Below are 21,262 nucleotides of genomic sequence, written 5' to 3'. Positions count from 1 at the left end.
TTTATTTGACAGACGGAGATCACAAGCAAGCAGAGGCAGGCAGAGAGAGAGCGGAGGAAGCAGGCTCCCTGCTGAGCAGAAAGCCTGATGCGGGGCTCAATCCCAGGACTCTGAGATCATGACCCGAGCTGAAGGCAGCGGCCCAACCCACTGAGCCACCCAGGCGCCCCTGTGTTAACCTTTTTAAGGCTTATCTGATGTGCAGTGATATCCCATTTTCATTCCTGATACTATTTATGCCTTTATTTTATTTTCTTGATCTTTCTCACTAATGGTATGCAGTATTTTTAAAGAAAATATTTTTGATTTTGTTGATCTTGTCTACTATGTTTGTTCTCTTTGACTGTATTTCTACTTTCTTTGAGTTTCAGTGACTGGTCTTTTTCTAATTTCTCAAGACCTTAGGCTGCTAATATTTGACTTTCTACATTCTTTCCTAATATTTAGGGCTGTGGATTTTCCATCACCAAGGCTACCATATTTCAAATTCATTTACTTGACAATTTCATTGTCATTACATTTATTAACTTATGCTGTGATTTTTTTGAGCCATCCAGAAGTAACATGTTTAATTTCCAAATATATGGGAATTTTCTAGAGATCTATTTTTTTAAAAAATATTTTTATTTATTTGACACAGAGAGATAGCAAGAGAGGGAATACAAGCAGGGGGAGTGGGAGAGGGAGAAGCAGGTCCCCAACCCAGCAGGGAGCCCAATGCGGGGCTCAATCCCAGGACCCCAGGACCACTACCTGAGCCGAAGGCAGACGTCCAAAGACTGAGCCATCCAGGCACCCCTCTAGTTATCTATTTTAATTATTGATTTCTATTTCAATTTCACCAGGGTCAGAGAATATTTGTTTTCAATCACTGAAATTTGTGGCTTAGCATATAATTAGTTTTGGTAATTGTTCTATGTGCATTTGAAATTAATGTGTCTTTACATATTGCAGTGTTTTCTACATACGTTAGTTAGGTAAAGTTTTTACTTTGTGTTCTATATCCATACTGATATGTTTGTTTTCTTATTCTATTACTTCCTGACTGTTAAGTTCTCCCACTGTGATTTGGGAATTATTCTTTTCCTGTATAATTACCAATTTATGCTTTACATATTTTGAGACTGTATTAAGTACAAATGTATAAATATACCTTCCCGATGGACTGAACCTTTCTTTCTTTTAATCATTTTTATGTCTAGCAATAATTTCCTGCTTTTAGATATACTTTGATAACAAATACAAACAAACTTACTTTTGGTTAATGTTTGTACAACATTTTTTCTAGACTCTCACTTTCAGCTTTTCCATGGCCTAATATTTAAGGTGTGTCTTATGAAAGCAACATATAGTTGATGGGTATCATAACACACTATTCCAAAATATAGCACTTTGGCATACTGAATATTCTAAGCTGAAGGAATCTGAAAAATGGCAGGTATATGAAGGACTCTGACCTTCCCTGAGGCAGGGCAAAGATCCTCATGTGAGAGGTGGTATTTCTATACCTGGAGGAAACAAACATCCTTATCTCCAAAGATGGTGGGACACTGAGAAGAATTTGAACAAAGAGGCCTTGCTAAGTTTCCCTAGTTTGCTACTCTTATATTCTTTGGTACTATTACATTTTCCCAGAACTGTCCATTTGTCACCAAACCTAGTATAAATATGCTCAAATTTAACTGGTTTTTTTTTTGGGGTCTTCATTTCCTTTATGAATGCTTTTATGTCACGTGAAACCTGAATTAAAAATAAATTTGTATGTTAATATGTCTTTTGTTCTAGAGGTCCAAGTGAAAACCTAGTAGAGAGAAAAGAATTTTTTCCCCTCCTACAAGAGCAACATCTAGTTTATTTTTTCTTCAACTATTCTGACAATCCTTGTTTATTAATCAGACCATTTAGTCTAGCATTTAGTTAATAAAATATTTGGGTTCATTTAAATCATCTTACTAACTGTATCCATTTTGTCCCATCTGTTTTGTTTCTATTTGTTCTTTATCTTTTTAGTTTTTATTTTAAAACTTTTTTTTTTTAAGATTTTATTTATTTGACAGAGAGAGATCACAAGTAGGCAGAGAGGCAGGCAGAGAGAGAGGGAGAGAGGAGGAAGCAGGCTCCCTGCTGAGCAGAGAGCCCGATGCGGTACTCGATCCCAGGACCCTGAGATCATGACCTGAGCCGAAGGCAGCGGCTTAACCCACTGAGCCACCCAGGCGCCCTTTTTAGTTTTTATTTAAATTCAATTTTTGCCCTCTATTAGTACGTAGTTATACATTATTTTATTCTTTTAGTGGTTACACAGAGCTAGACCATTCAGTAATTAATAGCCACATGTGACTACTTAGGCTTAAAATTCTAATACATGTTACCTTATACACTTTAGTATATTAATGCTGCTGCTGCTGATTGCTAATATCACAGAATGCTTATTCAATCCTCACAATAACCATTTGAAGTGAGTATACGATTATTCTCTCCATTTTACAGATAAGGGAACTGAGATGCAGCAAAGGTAAGTAAACGATCCAGTCTAGTACGTGACAGACACTGGATTTGTACTTAGAGGTTTGTGCTTTAGGCATTTATACTTACATGATATTTTCCATGGATTTGGGTTTAATAAAAATGGAGATTGGGTAAAGTTGTGCAATCTGTAATCTCTTTATGGCATTTCCAGACACATCGAGGATACAGTGTTTGCCCTGAAATAGAGGAAATAAAGAAGAAAAACAAGTGAACCAAGTATTTTCAATTATATCAAAGGTACATTTCCTACAGGTACATTTCCTACAGGTACAAAATCTGGATTATGATACATTTGGCTCCTCTTCACTTTAAGCAAACTTGTCATTTCTGTTAGCAAATTTCAGAGGGGAAATGAAGACAATGAATAATGACTATGAATAATTAATTTCCATTTTCAAATATTACATTTAGAAAGGAATGAAAATACAGTTCCCTTACTCCTAGCTTTCATAGACCAGTTTCAAAATGGCAACCAATATGGGGCTCCTAAATTTATTTTGCCAAGAAAAACAACCACCCTAAGCTACCATTTTACCATAACTATCTTTTTTTTCCCTTAAAGATTTTATTTATTTATTTGACACAGAGACACAGGGAGAGAGAGAACACAAGCAGGGGGAGTGGGTGGGAGAGAAGCAGGCTTCCCACTGAGCAGGGAGCATGATCCCAGGGCTTGATCCCAGGACCCTGGGATCATGAACTGAACCTAAGGAAAACGCCTAATGACTGAGCCATCCAGGCGCCCTCATAACTATCATTTCTTTAAAGAATATACAATCAACAAGAAGATAAAAAGCCTAAAATGAAGGAGAATCTTTAAAACTGAATACATTTTAACTTATAAAACCTCATTACCACTAATCTATTTCTCATTTTATTGGGGACCAGCAAAAACTTGATCACAAACTGGCAATTAGGAACCCCCCTTCTGGATTTAGGACATTTTTCTGACACATTTAAATTCACTTACAAAGGCCATTTGGATTTTTATATTTATGAAAGGTGTTCCTATGTTAAATAGGGCAGTAATCATAACTTATTAAATAGATTTTATTATATTTTAAATCAGGTACTGCCTCATAATGCATTTTTAAAGAAAGATTTTTTTATTTTAGAGAGCAAGAGAGAATCTTCAAGCAGACTCCCCACTTAGTGTGGAGCCTGATACAGGGATCAATCCCCAGGACCCTGAGATCGTGACCTGAGCCAAAATCAAGAGTGGGATGCTTAATCAACTGAGCCACCTAGGCACCCCTCATAATACATATTGTAATCCAAGGACTTAAGTATACTTCAATGAACAATTTAAATTTAGTAGGAATATTTATTTATAGATTTTATTTGTTATTTTACAGAGAGAGCAAGAGTGGGCGGTAGGGGGTGGAAGGGAAGAGGGTGAGAGAATCTCAAGCAGAGTCCCTGCTATGCACGGAGTCCAAAGCAAGGCTTAATCTCATGATCCTGAGATCATGACCTGAGCTGAAATGAAGAGGAGTGGATACCCAAATGATTGAACCACCCAGGTGCCCATGAGCAATACATCTTAATTTTATATACTGCTAACCTTGCTCTAGTTTTTAAAAGTATCTTTCATTTTATAATAGTCTTTAGTTTTATAATGAATTTATGCTTTACATATTTTGTAAATATGTAATTTATTTTACAAAATAAATTTTATCAATATTGTGATAGATTTTATATGATTCCCCAGGTATACTATTATCTGAGAATAGAGACAGTTTTACTTTTCCCCCTCAATTTTTATGCATGTAATTGGTTTCTCTTAACAGCACTAATGCCTCAAGTACAATGAATAACTTGAGTACAATGTTGAATAGCAGTAGAGATAATGGACATCCTTGCTTTGTTTCTCAATAATGGAACTGCCTTGTATTTTGCCTCATATTTCCCCTATTAAGGATTTTAAATTAAGAATATCTGTCTATTCATTCATCCATTTTCATCTCTCTCATTTTTCCTTTTTATTTATTTTTTAAAAAAGATTTTATTTATTTATTTGACAGACAGACATCACAAGTAGGCAGAGAGAGGGGGAAGCAGGCTCCCTACTGAGTGGAGAGTCTGATGCAGGGCTTGATTCCAGGACCCTGAGATTGTGACCTGAGTTGAGTGAAGGCAAGAGGCTCAACCCACTGATCCATCCAGGTTCTCCTTCTTTTTCCTTTTTAAAATGTAACACCAATCTCTGGATTTTCAAGTCCCTCCGCCCCCAAGGAAAGGTACTCTACCAAAAGGTTTTTAGGCATCTATGGATATATGATTTTTTCCTTTAGATTTGTGGAAGATTATATTAATTAATTTTCTAACTTTGAACTGACCTTAAATTCCTTTAGTCCCATTTGGTCACAGTGTATTACTTTTGCAATGTGGTACTGGATTCTGTTTACTAAAAATATTTAACATTTTTGCATTAATATTTGTGATATTGGTCTATGATTTTTCTTGTCTCCAGCACACTTAGAGATCAAAAAAAGAATGCTCCTGAGCAGATTATAGGGCTTTAGAACAATCTAACCTTTGAGATTTGGTAGAATTCCCCTGAGTAGCCATCTGAGTCTGGTGTTCTTTGTCAGGTAGTTCCTTGATAATTTGCTCTATTTCTTCTAAAGAAATCGTTCCCTTTCTAATAGGTCAATTTTGGTAAACTACATTTTTCTAAAAAATTATCCATCACAAACACGTTTTAAAATTTGTTTATATAGACATACACAAATAGTCTTTTATGATTGGTATGACATGGTATGTCCCCTTGACATTTCTGTTTCTATTATTTATTATTTTTCCTTTTTTTTAAAAAAATTAGGTTTGGGGTGCCTGGATGGCTCAGTGGATTAAGCCACTGCCTTCTGCTCAGGTCAAGATCTCAGGGTCCTGGGATTAAGCCCTGCGTCCAGCTCTCTGCTTGGCGGGGAGCCTGCTTCCCCCTTTCTCTCTGCCTGCTGCTCTGCCTACTTGTGATCTGTCAAATAAAATATTTTTTAAAAAATTAAAAAAAATTAGATTAGCTCACGGTTTGTCTATTGTATTAACGTTTTCTAGATCTTCTATTTTCTAGCTTAAATTCTTTAAAAAACAATTTATGAATTATTTTTAGTGTAAAAAATATATGTGAGTTGACAAAACATTTAAATAGTTCAGCAAGGGGGCGCCTGGGTGGCTCAGTGGGTTGAGCCGCTGCCTTCGGCTCAGGTCATGATCTCAGGGTCCTGGGATCGAGTTCCGCATCAGACTCTCTGCTCAGCAGGGAGCCTGCTTCCTCCGCTCTCTCTCTGCCTCTCTGCCTACTTGTGATCTCTCTCTGTCAAATAAATAAATAAAATCTTAAAAAAAAATGGCTCAGCAAGGATGGATTGTCAGTTTTTATTTTAAACAGCTTAAGGTGTAACTGACATACAATAAAATGCAGGTGTTTAAAGTACACCATTAAAAATTAAAAAAAAATATTTTATTTATTTATTTGGGAGACAGAGAGAGAGCACAAGCATGGGGGGTGGGGAGCAGAGGGAGAAGCAGGGAGCCCCAGATCATGAGCTGAAGGCAGATGCTTAACCAAATGAGCCATCCAGGCACCCCTAAAATACACAGTTTGTTTTGACATGTGTATACACCCTGAAATCATCACAAAAATCAAGATAATAAACGTATTAGTCACCCTCAAAAATTTCCTCATGCCTCTTTGAAACTTCTCCCTCTTTCCAATCCACCACTGGTCTTCTGTGATTATAGATAGCGTTGTATGGACATACGCTTTCTTTTTTCTTGGGTAAATGTCCAGAAATGGATCATATGCTAGGCAACTGTTTTTTCTTAAATCTCATTAATTCATTCAGGGAATGCTGGCACACGAGGGGCGGGGCAGGTAGTGGAGAGGGAGAGGAAACAGAATCTTAAGCAGGGTCCCCCACACCCAGTGTGTCTGATGCAGGGCTCAGTCTCATAGCTCTGAGATCATGACCCCAGCCAAAATGAAGATGTGGATAAGTAACTGACAGAGCCACCCAGGCATCCCCAGCCAAAATGAAGATGTGGATAAGTAACTGACAGAGCCACCCAGGCATCCTCAAACTGTTTTTCAAAGTGATTGTATATAAAATGTTATATTTTCACCTAGTGGAGTATGAGAGTTCCATTTGCTCCATATCTCTGTCAAAACTTAGTAATGGTCAGTTAAAATAATTTAGCCATTCTAACAGGTGTGTAATAGGAACTCATTATGGTTTCAATTTGCATTTTCCTAATGACTGATTATGCTGAATATCTTTTTATGTGTTTACTGGTCATCTTCTTTAGAGAGATGTCTTTTTAAATACTTCGCCCATTTTTAAATTGGGATGTCTTTATTATTATATTACAAGACTTCTTTATATATTCTGAATACAAGTTTTTCATGAGATACATAATTTGAAAATATTTTCTCCTAGTATATGGCCTTTTTTATTCTGTTAAGAGGTTTTTTCCAAGGGCAGAGTTTTAATAATTTCAATGAAATCCAATTTGTCATCATTCTTTCTTTTATGGACTGTGCTTTCAGTATACCATCTAAAAAATCTTTGCCAAACCCAAAGTCATGAAGATTTTTCTGTTTTCTTCTACAGTTTATAGTTTTAGGCTTTACATTTATGATCTATTTTTAGTTAATTTTTGTATATTATGTGAGGCATGGCTAGTTAATTGTTCTAGCACCATCTGTTGAAAAGACTATCCCCTCTCTCTTTTTTAAAAGATTCTATTTATTTGACAGAGCATGAGAGAGCACAAGCAGGGAGAGCAACAGAGGGAGAAGGAGAAACAGGCTTCCCTGCTAAGCAGGGAGCCTGATGCAGGGCTTGATCCCAGGATCCTGAGATCATGACCTGAGCCAAAGGCAGACACTTAACTGAGCCACCCAGTCTCCTTAAGACTATTCCTTTCTCCACTGAACTGCCTTTGAACTTTTGTCCAGTTTTGAACAGTTGTCCATATATATATGTGGGTCATTTAAGGATTCTCTAGTATGTCCTGATGATCTACTTGTTTGTCTTTATGCTAGTACCATAGAATCTTGATTACTATATTTTTCTAAGTCTCAAAAACAAGGTCTGTAAGTCCTTCATATCTTTGATTTTTTTCAAAGTTGTTTTGGCTATTCTAGATTTTCACATTTCCTATAAGCTTGAGAATTAGCATGCCATTTTCTATCGGGGTTGTACTAAGTCTGAAAGTTCAACTGACATCTAAATAATATTAAAGCTTAGAAAACCATGAATATGATGTATTTCTCCATTTATTTATGGCTTTAATTCTCTCAGCAATGCTTTGTTGTTCTTAGTGTACTGATCTGTAAATCTTTTGTGTTAGCTTTATCTCTTAAGTATTTAATATTTTTATGTAAATAATATAAATAACTTACATTATTTAATAAATTCATATTTTTGAAAAATACAGGTATTACAGAATTGATCATTTTAATATAAAATGTAATTGAATATAAATGTAAACATTTACATTATGTAAGTAATGTAAATAATGTTATGTAAATAATGTTTTTCAAAATTTCAGTTGTCTTTTGTGTAATAAATTACACTGTATCCTTCATTCTTGCTAAACTTAATAATTCTAGTAGTTTTTTGGGTAGAGTCTATCAGATTTTTTACATAACCATATCATCTGCAAATGAACACAATTTTACTTCTTCCTTTCCAATCTGAAAAACTGTTCTTACTTCCTTGAACTTATGGCACTGGCTAGGACGTCTACTATAATTCTGAAAACAAGTGGTTTAGGTGTTGGATTTTGCTGAATGCTTTTCTTGAACTATGGAGATGATTGTATGATTTTCCTTTTTTAGTTTAAGATGGTGGGTTATGCTAACTGATTTTCTAATGTTTAAATTTACCTTGCACTTACGGCATAAACCCTACTTGGTCATGGCATATTATTATTATTATTATTTTTAAAGATTTTATTTATTTATTTGACAGACAGAGATCACAAGCAGGTAGAGAGGCAGACAGAGAGAGAGAGGGGAGGAAGGAGGCTCCCCGCCGAGCAGAGAGCCTGATGTGGGACTTGATCCCAGGACCCTGAGATCATGACCTGAGCCGAAGGCAGAGGCTTAACCCTCTGAGCGACCCAGGTGCCCGGCATATTATCTTTTATCATATATTGTTAAGATTCATTTTGCTTAATTTTTGTTTAGAATTTGTGCATCTGTGTTCATGGGAGGTCTATAATTTTTTTTATAATGTGTTTTGAAGTTCTGAAACTTAGGTAATGTTGGACTCAGAATGAACTCGGAAGTATTCACTCTCTTTAAATTTTATGGTAGAAAATGGGTTTTAGTTCTTCCTTAAATGTTTGGTAAAATTTATTAGTAAAGCCATCTGTGTCTGGAGTGTGTGGTATTAAAATGTCAATGTGAACCAATCTCTTTAGTAGATACAGGACTAGTCAAATGATCTATTTCTTCTTATGCCACCCAGGTGCCCCTAATTTTACTTAATTTATTTAATTTTATTGATGAACACTGTTTTTTAATTATGCTAGATGTTGGAAAGCTATTGCTAAATACAAGGTCTATGTCTGGCAAATGTATAGCATCTTAAAATAACCTCCCTTAGGTTCATTTTACCATTTCTGTTCTCATTTTCTTTGTTGATCTTACCTATTTTTTTCTGGGGTAAGGCCAGAGGGAGAGGGAGAGAGAATGTTAAGCAGGCTCCATGCCCAGTGTGGAGCCTGATGTGAGGTTTGATTTCACAATCCTCAGATCATGACCTGAGTGGAAATCAAGAGTTGGATGCTTAACTAACTGAACCACCTAAGTACTCCAATCTACTTTACATTGTATGCATTTTTCTAGGCCACCACAATTAAATATTCAGTTGAATAAATTTATAACATTATTTAAAATGATCAATTCTAAAACATCTATCCTGTATTTTTTCAAAAATATGGATTAAAAGTTTCGATTAGATCATTCTTTTATATTATAAAGGCACATCTGATTAGAAACTATATTCTAGGATCACTTTGGTGCCTTCTTTTTTTTTTTTTTAAGTTTTTATTTTTAAGTAATTTCTGTATCTACCATAGGGTTCGAACTTACAACCCCAAGATCAGGAATCGTGTGCTTTATCTAATGAGTCAGCCAGGCACCTGAGCCAGATACCCGTGGGTGCTTACCTTTTCTGCTACTTCCCGCACAGACTGAACACTTGTTCCATACAGATGGTTGTTATACTGGCCAGCTTCAATAAATTTATGTTCTTGAATATCTTTTTCCATCTGCTCTCTTGAAGTCACAAAATGATAATCTCTTCCATCTACTTCGTAGTCTCGTTTTGGTCTAGTTGTATCTTTAATAAAAAATAACTTGAGGAAGTGTTTAGTATTAAATACAACAAATCCATTTTCTTTCTTTCTTTTTTTAAGATTTTATTTATTTATTTGAGAGGAAGAGAAAGAGAGAGAAAGAGAGAGCACAAAACGGGGAAAGTCTGAGGGAGAAACACACTCCCTGCCGAGCAGGGAGCCCAATGTGGGACTCAATCCCGGGACTCCAGGATCATGACCTGAGCCGAAGGCAGTCGCTTAACCAACTAAGCCACTCAGGTGCCAAACAAATCCAATTTCTGCTTCAGTGATTATCTCGTAAAGTTCAACACAACAGCAGTTAATTGAAATTTTAAAAAGGACAGTAATATGGAAGAGTAAGTGATAACACAGTATAAACCACTAAAAAATGGTAATGTGTACTTTTACCACACATGGTGACAAAATGTTAAGACCAATAATTAAGAATTTTTATGTGGTTACTCACGAGGAACACATGATCCAAATTTGTCAGGAAATTCTGAGATCAAGTCATCATTTATCCTGTCTTTCATAGGTCCCAATATGATCACTGGTCGAGTATAATTAACTATAAAGATAAACTGCATGTTAAAAGGCATAAACACTCAACAAACATCAGTGTTCTTCAGAGTAGAGAACAAAAATATCCTTAAAAATTACAAAAAATATAATTCTATATGTTGCTAATATCACCTCACCTCACTGTAAATGAGAAAACACAACTTAGTGTTTTACTGATCCTTTTTGAAGTAGAAATTGTTAGGAAGGAGATCAAAGAAGGGCAAAAAAGAAACTGGGAAGAAGAGGTGATAAAATCACAGTTGTGATCTAGAAAGATGATCTAATAGAAGTGGATTACACCTTACAGTGGACTGTAACGGATCATGCTAGAAAAAGGGAAATTGACAGTAAGAACCAGAACATGGTAGGAGGGATAAAAAGAAGGTTATAAATAAAGGAAGATAGGAGAGAAGGATAAATAGAGCCTAGAAACTAACTGGACAAGGGAGTTGAAAAACAGAGAGATCAAAGATGTTTCCAAAACTTTGAAAAAGGGTCAGTGAAGGACAGTGACATTATCATGAGCACAAGAAAGAAGCTGCTTAGGAAAAAAAAAATAGCATTATAAAACAGTTAATATAAAATGACTAGATTTCAACATACTGTGAACTAAACCATGTTTCATAAAATGCATATGGAAAATTTCTTTATATATTCTTAACAGAAAAAAATGTATAGCAAAATTCTAATAAAACACTATTTTGTAAATTATCAAATTTGTAATTAAGCAAATTATCAAAATAAGTTAGATCTGTTTTCTAAACTAAGAAGTATTTTTTTTAGAAGATTAAAAAATATCAATAGGCTTCACAAACCTTCTTGTTGATTCACTGGCTCATAAGATAAGACATATTCCTCTTGACCACCTATTAGTTAAAATACAGATGAGAAAATCTATTAAGATAACTAATGCTAATTTAATTCTTCAAACGTAACATATAAATTGCTAGGAGTTTCCTCAGAAAATAGCAAAGATGTAGAAAAAGGGACTTTACAAATAACTTATGGCAAAATTAAGTTAAAAAAATAGCAAATTATGAAGTCATAAAGTCTGATAAATGTAGAAACAAGATATAAATGTGTTATTTAATAAATACCTTTATGATATCCTGTGTTTTAAACTGTCATTAGATTTATTTAAAATCTTCATTTGTGATGTCATGTATGCAATACTAATTTTTTATTTAGAAGCTAAGAACTGTTAAATCTCTTAAAACTAATACTTGATTGAAAAGTTCTACATATGTGAGTATTTATGTAATTTACTGTTATTAAGAACATGCTTATGTTTTGGTCCCACCAGATGCAATATTTAACAGGATATATATACATTTTTATAATTACAACTATTTATTCTAAAAATTTTTAATGTAAAGGTAAAACTATTGTCACTATTTCACTGATGAAAAAAATTCACTAACTGTTCTAATAAGTCATTTATTCAATTAAAAAATTACATTAAAATGAATTTAAAAAGCTTTAGATAAGGGTGCTCCCTTCTACTTGCTGGAATGGGATGTTGCACAATTCATAAATTGCTTAATAAAGCCAATTAGAGCTTCAAAAAAAAACAAAAGGCTTTGGATAAAACGAAATCCTTCTCTTCTCTCTCCAACTATGAATCAGATAGATAGCAAATGAAATAAAATATATTTTGTTTTTAATTTTTAATTATTTGAAAGCACTTTAGAAGTTAAATCCTCGCAGATTAAATTAAAAGTTTAGAGCTTAAGAATGTTGTCAATAAAAAACTACACAAATTGTATCTTGACTCAGCAAAAGGAATGGAAAGAGTTAAAAATTCTAGTTCTTAACACACACACACACACACACACACACACACACGTATAGAAAACAAATTAGGAAGGACTGTTACTTCAAGTGGTTCCATGAAAACAAACAATGTCGGATAACATATTTGAGGATTTTCTCCTTGATTATCATGATTCTATAACAAGTTTTTCACTAAAATTGGCACTGGTTTTATAGCACAAGTATGCAGCTATGATCTTTTAAATTCATATACTGGCTTTAAAAGTGTATTTCACTGTTTTATTATCATAATATATAAAATACATACTTAAAAGCCACCTTAAAAATACTGTATGTAAAACAGGGTTTACATATTAGCAAAAACATGCAAGTCAAATGTTCCACACCTAACAATTCATGCAAATGGTGCGACAGACAGTATATACTTTCATTACCTCTTTTTTCTTTTTCCAAGACTAGAAAGTTACTCAACTACTCTATGGTGAGTTCTGATTATATGATAATAAAACATTAATAAGAAATCACATTCCCACACCAAAAAAAAAAGACAATTATGTAACTATTATGAAAAAGATAACAACCAATCGAATGAGGGTTAAAAGTATATATTGTCAACATGAAAAATATCAGAGACTGATATTAACAGGATGGACCTTTTGAGCAGCCATACTCATCTGTAATCAAGATTACTTTCATATTAGACAGCAGTAAAAAAAAAAAAAGTTAGAAAAGCAATTTTAATTTTTAAGGTACCACAACTGATAATATTCATGTACTTCCCTCTCCCATGCCCAAATCTCTTAAAAAACTCCAGATGCTTGTATAGTTCACTTAACAATACAATAGCAAAAATGTAACATAAGGATACCAAAAAAGAAATCAGTATTATTGTTTGAGCAACTGTTGAATACTATTTCCCTCTTCGTTTAGGTTCACCAGAAGCTGGTAGTAAACATTAACTTGATCTAGATAATTATTGGTAACAAAGAATAAAAAAGGAAATAAAGCTAACTATAAGTTAGCATTACTGAGAAATACTTAAATGCTCATACTAAAAGAGATTTACTAAAGAAAATGGTAAAATATAGATTTACCCCTCATTTAACCAGGTATTTTCTTGTAAAAGATACACACACACACACACACACACACAATGTACACAAGTAGCACTGTGTGTAAAAAGGATTTTAGAGTTTTATTAAAAATTGGGAACTCTGTTAACATTTATACATAGTATGACTTTATTTTTCAAGTACAGAATTTTATTTGGCTCTCTCTGATTTTAAAATATTAAGCAACTGATGTTCAGTATTCAGAATGTATCACCAAGACAAAAAAACTCCCAAAGTATACATATTTCTTGTGATTACAAAAGAACAAGTATTGAAACACTTACGGTAACTACTTTCACTATCGCTGGCATTAGAAGTTATATGCTCTGAAATTGCAGGACAATGGAAAAAATAAAGAAAACACAGTGTCATGAGTTTAAAGAAGCAAATTATCAAAATAAACACAAGGCGACATTACAAAATGTTGAAGTATAGATCACACATACTCAAAGAATTTTTAAAAAAGCATTCTTGATTTTCTTTGAAAAGTTTATTTTCCCCCAAATAAATATGAATTAGGAAGGAAAGAAACTGTAATTAAGGACAATGCTCCATTTTTGTACAACACAGTTTATGAACAAAATCTATGACAAATAATCAAGTAGAAAAAAGTGATCCTTAATTAGTCCAAATGTAGACAAAGAACCCAAAAAGAGAAAATGCAGTTGGCACCATTTAATTTAATTTTTTGAAACAGTAATGACTAACAAAAGACACAAGTTATATTTGAACAAAGAGATGCCCATTTTAATGAAGGGATATCTTAAAAAAATAAATGATCTTGCTTTTAGTTCAGCTTCTTTCTTGTTCCTGAAGAGGAATGAAAATCCAGGTTTCTGTGATCATACAGACAAAATATCTTAGATGTCATAGATTCATATGCACCAAAATAAGTCAAATGGAAGGGAATTCTAGAAGGTGGGACTGTATTTTAAAATAGACTAGTACTGAGTAGTTCTGAGAAACTCTGTTTTGATAAAACTGACAATGGCTGTTCTGCTTTTTGCAAAACAAAAAAAGAGCAAATACATCTACTTGCAAATTGCCTGGCCTCCCCTTGAAAATGACTCCATTTCACAACTTGTTGGGTAAACACCAGGTACTCTCCCCATGTAAACATAATCTTGAATGTTTTCTCAATAATTATCTCTGGAGAGTTAAAAAAAAATTATAAAAATTAAAAAACAAAATTTTCCACAGTAGAAAGAGAAATCTAAATTTCTCTTTCTTTAAGGGATAAGAGAACAGCTTGAGGAGAAATATCTGCTGTACCATGCCACCCACAGAATCTCCTAAAATCAAGATGTACTACTGTAGAGTTCTGAGAATGGCAGAATGTAAGATTTCAAATGAAGATAATAGTTCTTGAATTGCTGTCATAGTGAAAAATAAGTCTGTTATTCTAACCTGCAAAAACAAGATATAATTTTTTTTCCTTTTTAAATATTGCAGGACAGTTGACATACAATGTTGTATTAGTTTCAGGTGCAAAGACAGAACTTTCTTAACTATGATTATAAATATTTTAAATATAGCAGGGACATTAAAAATTATAAAAGACTGAATCATATATGACAAGCACATATAAAATGTTCTAAAAAAGTTTATATTTAAAAATTTCTTCCCATGTTACCCATGTACTTCGAAACAATCATTTTAAATTGTTGCATCCATAGTCTATTGAACTGATAAATCATAATTTACCTTGCTACTTATTACCTAGACTTTTAGTTTGCTTTAAATTGTTTTCCACCAACATCAGTAATTAGGAATGTTTTCATTTATACAACTTGTCTTTTTTCCTTAAAATTCATTCCTGAAAGTAGGAATGACACATTAAAAAAAACTCCTAAAATTTTTATTAGGATTAGTAGTGTACTTTACAATCTCTAATACATAAAAGAGAGTAACATTAGTTGCTGCAATGGAGTGAGTGAAGGAGAAAAGTAAGTGGGAGTACAGAAGAGACAAAATTAACCATGAGTTGACAATCACAGAAGTTGGGTAAATGAATACTTGCAGGGTTTTACTATTCTTCTACTATTGAATATATTTGGCATGTTATACAGTAAAAAGTTAAAGCTACTACAAATCTCTTTTGTCTTTTCTGGGGATTTCTCCTAATCTTGAGTTCTCTAAGATTACCTATAATTGTTACGTGATCAATTCTTCAAGTTCTTTCAGGTATCCTTTTACCTAACTCTACAGGAAAATCTTGCTATTCAAAGCTTGGCTCTTGGATAGCATTGTCACCACTGCTGGGAGTTTATTAGAGAGGTAAAATGCTTTCTTCTTGATATTTAAAAATGTATTTTTAAGAAACTTAATCAAAAAAGGTATTAAAAAATCCAGTAAACATATAAGAAGGTGTTCTAATTTTTTCCTGTAATTACTTATGAGGGAAATGCAAAATAAAGCTACAACAGGTATCTCTACCATCCACCTGAATGGCTATAATGGAAACAAACAAAGAAACAAACAAAAAAACAAAACCAAAAACAGATATGCCAAACACAGACAAGGTAAGGGGCAACTGGAACTCACATACTACTGGGGTTGGGGAAATTGGTACAACCACTATGGAAAACTATTTGGCAGCCACTACGAAAGCTCAACAAATATATGTATGTATGACCTAGCAATTCCTTTCCCCAGTATTTCCCCAACTTGATGACATATATATGTTGACCAAAGGACATGTGCAAGCCTGTTCAAACCAACAGTATTCAAAATTGCCCTAAATATATGTTTATTTACAAGTCTGAGATAATATAGTTTCATATTCATTTTTTCTCATTTATATTATGAGCATTTTCCCATGTCATGTTTTAATATGATTTTCAATGGTTATATGATATTACAAAATACAGATAAATCATACTTCATTAACCACTTCCCAAATATAAAGGTTTCATATTTTAGGATGGTTTCATATTTTTTTGACTGTAATTTCTCAATAAAATTAAACTTACTGGTATATAAACCTTTATCTCTATCTCTGATTACATACTTAGGATAATTCCTTGAAGAGGAATTAGTAGGTCAAAAGATATATTTTTCCAGATATGCATAGTGGTTATATATTAAAACTAGTGATTCCATAAAACAATACCACTCGGTTCTGTGGTATTTAAAAGAAATTTAAAAGAAATATCTGTCAAGATGATGGGTAGAAACTATCATTTTGTTTACTGATTACTGGGGACATCAAGTATTTTCATACACTCATTTGTTATCTTTTGAGCATTCTTCTCATATCCTCCATTCAGTTATCAAATGAAGATTTGTCTGTTTCTTATTTAGGAATTCGTAGTGTAAAGGCATTATCCCCCTTTGACATACATGGTATATTCTTTGAGTTTTAATTTTGATTTTATGAAATTTGATGACCACAGTCATTTCAAATCTCTAACCAAGTCTCCCCTTTCTCATCAAACATTTCTTCCTGAGAATGTATGAAATGACTTTTCTGTGCTTTCCCTCACTACTACCTATATATCACCAATCTCAAGCAATACTACTACTCTCATTCTTTACAAGTAAGTCTGGTTTTGGCATCTAAGAGCTCTACACAACTTTGCTTCTCTAAGTCTTTGAGAAAGCTTCCCATTACATATCTCTTTCTTATGTACCTAAGAGTTTTTGAGATGTTCTACAGAACGGAAAGCTATAAAAATTGTACAACAGTTACAAACCTCGCCTGAAACTATGTATCATGATTTCACTTTTGAGCACCTTACATAGCTCCTCCTGAACTTACTTTTTAAAAAGTCTCTATGAAAGGAATCTTACATTTTTCCTTCTGACCTTTTTCAAAGTTGCCTTCTTAAGATATACAAGCTGTACACATCTCTATTTCTAGCTTTTCACAGCTATGATGATTTACTTGCATTCTCTCAGACTTCCATCATATTCTAGTTAGTTGTTAGTCAAAATAGGATTGGAAAGGCCAATTCTCATTGTTTCTTCTGCTCTCAACAGGGCAAATCAATGATTTATTTGGTTCTCTTTTTTGTAGAATCACTGAGTTCATGTGTATGAAAAGTGTTCTAGGTTATCACTTTTCTCTCTTTAATTAAAATACCCTATTTTTCACAGGTTATATGAAATTACATGTAGATGTACATCTTTCTTGATATTCTTCATTGGATTTGTTTCTCTGCATTTATGCCTTTTCTTTTCAGTCCCTTCATGAGTCCTGTTTCAAAGGCTTGATGAATATGTACAGAAGTCTTATTTATTTCTTTATATTAAAATCTCAGGATTCTGCTTAGTTTATTTCCTGTATTTGGAACTTCAGAATATGGATTACTGAAGCTACAAATAATGTTCCTGACCACCCTTTCCCTAGCATTTTCTGTTATATAACAATTGGCACCTTGTCAATTGCTAGTCATATGTTTTATCCAAGTTTAGAATTCTTACTGATATTTTCCTATCTCCCTCAGTATTTTCCAAACAAAATCTTCTTGATTTGATCATGTTACCAGGTGAGTAAATTATCTTAGTTCCTATGAGATGAAGCACAAAAACTATCATTGAAGGGATCTTAAGTCTCTCTCCAGAAAATTAAATCCTTTTCTAAAGGACACTGTCTGGTAATCAGCTACTATTTTTCTCTTGTTTCTCTTCTCAAATCCCAATTGTCCAAATGAGAGATGGAAATAAGATATGGTCAAGGTGTAATTACCATCCATCATAACAGTATCAATATAGTAAACAAATTCATTTAGTTCCTTTACGATGAGTTTTCCACAGGTCTCTAATGATTTATAGCAGATAATAAAAAATCTGTGGGTCCTTATACTGAATCATACCACCTTTAAAACACATCGTTCTCAAAATAAATTCTACAGCATTAAGAATCTATGTAAATATTTTCCAGTTTTAAAAATTTTCACCAAAGGTAAAAAAGATTAAAAAAGGGTGCCAATTTGGGTGCCAGCAAATTTGTGTCTCTTGCTGTATCTTAAAAAGGCATAGGCAAGATGTGTCTATATAGAAATAATTACATATAAAGTATACTGTCTTCAATCTAATACAAACCTTTAATCATTAAGGTTGAAATAAAAGTACCTATACTTTAGATTAAAATTCCAGTATAAAGTTAGCAGAAATCAAGGGAAAAAACCTTCTATGAAATATAATGTTTATTAATGTAGAGCTTAGAAAGTTAAAAGATACTGATCTCTAATTTTTTTTTTTAAGATTTTACTTATATATTTGACAGAGAGATAGCGAGAAAGGGAATACAAGTAGGGGGAGTGGGAGAGGGAGAAGCAGGCGTTCCACGGAGCAGGGAAACTGATGTGGGGCTCGCTTGATCTGAGACTTAGGATCATGACCTGAGCCAAAGGCAGATGCTTAACAACTGAGCCACCCAGGTGACCCTACTCTTTTTTTTTTTTTTTTTTTTTAAACATGCTGGGTGTGGAGCCCAATATGGGGCCTGAACTTACGACCCTGAGATCAAGAACACGCTGAGATCAACAGCTGGTTGCTTAAATGACTGAACCAACCCAAGTGCCCCCGTACTGGCTATATCCTTAATGACCAATGAATTACAAAAAGTAAGTTTTCAAAATGCTTAGTAATCCAAATAGAAATAACCATCCAGGAAAAAACTTTAGCTTAAGAGATTACTTCTATGAGTCACTGTCACCTAAAATAACTTAGTAATATTTGATAAACTTTCATATATAATTAATTTGAGAACATATAAATTTGAACTTTTGTTTGCTAAAAAAATGACTTGTTTCATCCATTCACTCTAACATTTACTGAATGACTCCTATATACCAGACTGTACCAAGTTTATATGAAAACTAAGTACTAGTTAGAAAATTAAGTAAGAACAACTCAAAACCACTGACAACATCTTGGTTAAAGGAAAAATAAAGGATAGTATTTCTCATAATTCTTTTAATAATTTACAACCTCCTTGGAAAAAGAGAGCTACAATTTCCATCCCCATATATCAACCGCTACTTGAACTTGAGGTCCACAATTCTTCTCTATTAACTTAAGACTCATTATATTCTACAGTTTCACATCATAGCAATGCTTTTCTAACATACAATCGAAGTGATTTTAACTTGTTTTAACAAAATAGCCTGGCGGACAGAAAACTGCAAGATTATTTTCTACATTCTAGTAATGAAGGTAGGTAGTATTATTTTAAAAAGCTTAAAAAAAGTCTTTTACCTAAAAAAAAATACCTAGCAAAAGTAACTGCCATAAAGATTACAAAAAGGAAAATGTAATTATGAGCAATTTTTTCAAATGACATGTGAAAAATGGAGCATCAGAAAAACAAAAGATATGTATTATAGAAATAAAAATCCCAAGCACATTATTAACATGAAAAGTCTAAAAGCAATCTAAATCATATACCTCCTCATGCCAGAAAGGCACTACCATGAATCTCAAAATGTATCTGAAAAAGGTAGGTCTGTAGATGGAGGTTAAAAAATAACTTGGGAGTATTTTGATCACTTACTCAGGCCTTTTGATCCCATGTCGTCAGGGATCTCCTGTAGAGAGTAGTTCCCAGAGAGCAAGCAATAAAAAGATAATCAAAGAAAATAGTTGTCAGTAATGCATAAAATTGGTGCTACAATAAGAGACAGTTCCAAGACCATTACAGGTGCACATATTCTAGAGTGTTTTTGTAGATTTCTGAAAGTTTGAAATAAGCTAGTAGCTGAATGTAATGTACTAAAGAAATCAAAGTTTTAGCTTAAAAGCTGATTTAGGGTAGAGAAGCAAAATTTGAGATTATTTCTTGTTATCTTAAAAGTAAAATTCACTGTCTACATATAGTGAAGATACAAGATAGAATAGAATTCCAGAGGATCTATGATCAAAGATTGTCAATGCTTAAAGGCCAATTAATTACATATAGTATAATCATTAAGTAGCTTCTCGGGTATCCATAATATTCCTCTCAAGTATTATTTGAGAGTATTTTAAGTGTTTCTTCTAAGAACCCTTCCAACGTGTAACTTTATTTTAAACACATAGCTTAAAAATACTGTTAGCTTTAAATTAAGAATTCCTAAGGTGTCAGAAAAAGTTAAGATTGGTATGCAAATTAATTTATGTCTGTTAAGTTGCCCCTGTTTAAGACAATTAGTAACCTGTTGCAGCTCTTGAAACTGTCTCCATGGTAACAACCAACTGCAGGGCAGTAGGTCCCTCTACATTTATTTTCAGTTGACCACTGGATCCACATACTTACGGTCAGCATCACTTGTTTCCTGTTCACTCTGGTCCTTGTTCTTGTAGAAGGGGAATTTTCGGGAAAAGAGGTTCTTTTTACGCTTGTCATTGAATGACTGCTGAAGAAGAGAAGGAGGGGCAAAACAAAGGGATGTCTACTATCTGTGTGTACAAAGGCCCAGCCTAGCAGCTCTGTGGAAGCTGACTCTTGTGACCACAGTGTGCAGTTTGTATATGAATTTATTAATCACAAAGTGAATTTCTGACTTTGTATAAACTCCTAACATTTCTCAACTTAAAATATTTTAAAATTTACAGTGCAATTCAGTAATACCTAGAACTAAGGAGAAAGTGCTACTTGATTAAAAAAAAAAAAAAACAACCCTAGAAATAAGGAGTAAGTGCCACTTGAAGAGTAACTCAAATTAGCTACCACTATAGTACAAACCTGCTAATTTCTGTTCTTATCAGTTCATATTTTTCTAGAAGATTCCCAGGTATGAAGTGCTCTATAGCAAAAGCTATTTTAAGTCATTATTCTAGGCTTATTCGAGTATTTTTTGCAGTAGGTAATAATCTTCCATTTTCCTCCGACTTGAGCATATTCCCTTCCTCCCCTTTTTGGTGGCTCCAATGAACTAACAAAAAGCCACTATTAAAAAAGAAAACCAAAACAAATGAAAAAGTTGCTAGTTCTGAATATTTAAAAA

General features: G+C 33.4%; 1 protein-coding gene across 15 annotated transcripts in view; it reads right to left on the bottom strand.

The window, feature by feature from the left end:
- Window positions 1-21,262, bottom strand: part of DLG1 (discs large MAGUK scaffold protein 1) — a 255,607-nt gene that overhangs the window by 10,782 nt on the left and 223,563 nt on the right. For 7 of the 15 annotated variants that reach the window (XM_045088103.1, XM_045088104.1, XM_045088102.1 and 4 more), the window contains 6 exons: window positions 20,572-20,671; window positions 13,616-13,657; window positions 11,262-11,312; window positions 10,352-10,453; window positions 9,715-9,887; window positions 2,596-2,705 (listed from right to left, as the gene is read on the bottom strand). In XM_045088103.1, coding sequence (XP_044944038.1) covers window positions 2,596-2,705; window positions 9,715-9,887; window positions 10,352-10,453; window positions 11,262-11,312; window positions 13,616-13,657; window positions 20,572-20,671 — 578 coding nt within the window. Of the gene's footprint in view, window positions 1-2,595; window positions 2,706-9,714; window positions 9,888-10,351; window positions 10,454-11,261; window positions 11,313-12,872; window positions 12,909-13,615; window positions 13,658-19,830; window positions 19,865-20,571; window positions 20,672-21,262 lie in introns of all 15 variants that reach the window. The other 8 variants (XM_045088106.1, XM_045088110.1, XM_013052618.2 and 5 more) reach the window with 3 other exon arrangements.

Source organism: Mustela putorius, unplaced genomic scaffold (assembly GCF_011764305.1).
Source record: "Mustela putorius furo isolate JIRA1106 unplaced genomic scaffold, ASM1176430v1.1 tig00003834_pilon_pilon_pilon, whole genome shotgun sequence".
Lineage (NCBI taxonomy): Eukaryota > Metazoa > Chordata > Mammalia > Carnivora > Mustelidae > Mustela > Mustela putorius.
This window is presented reverse-complemented; position numbering and strand designations above follow the sequence as displayed.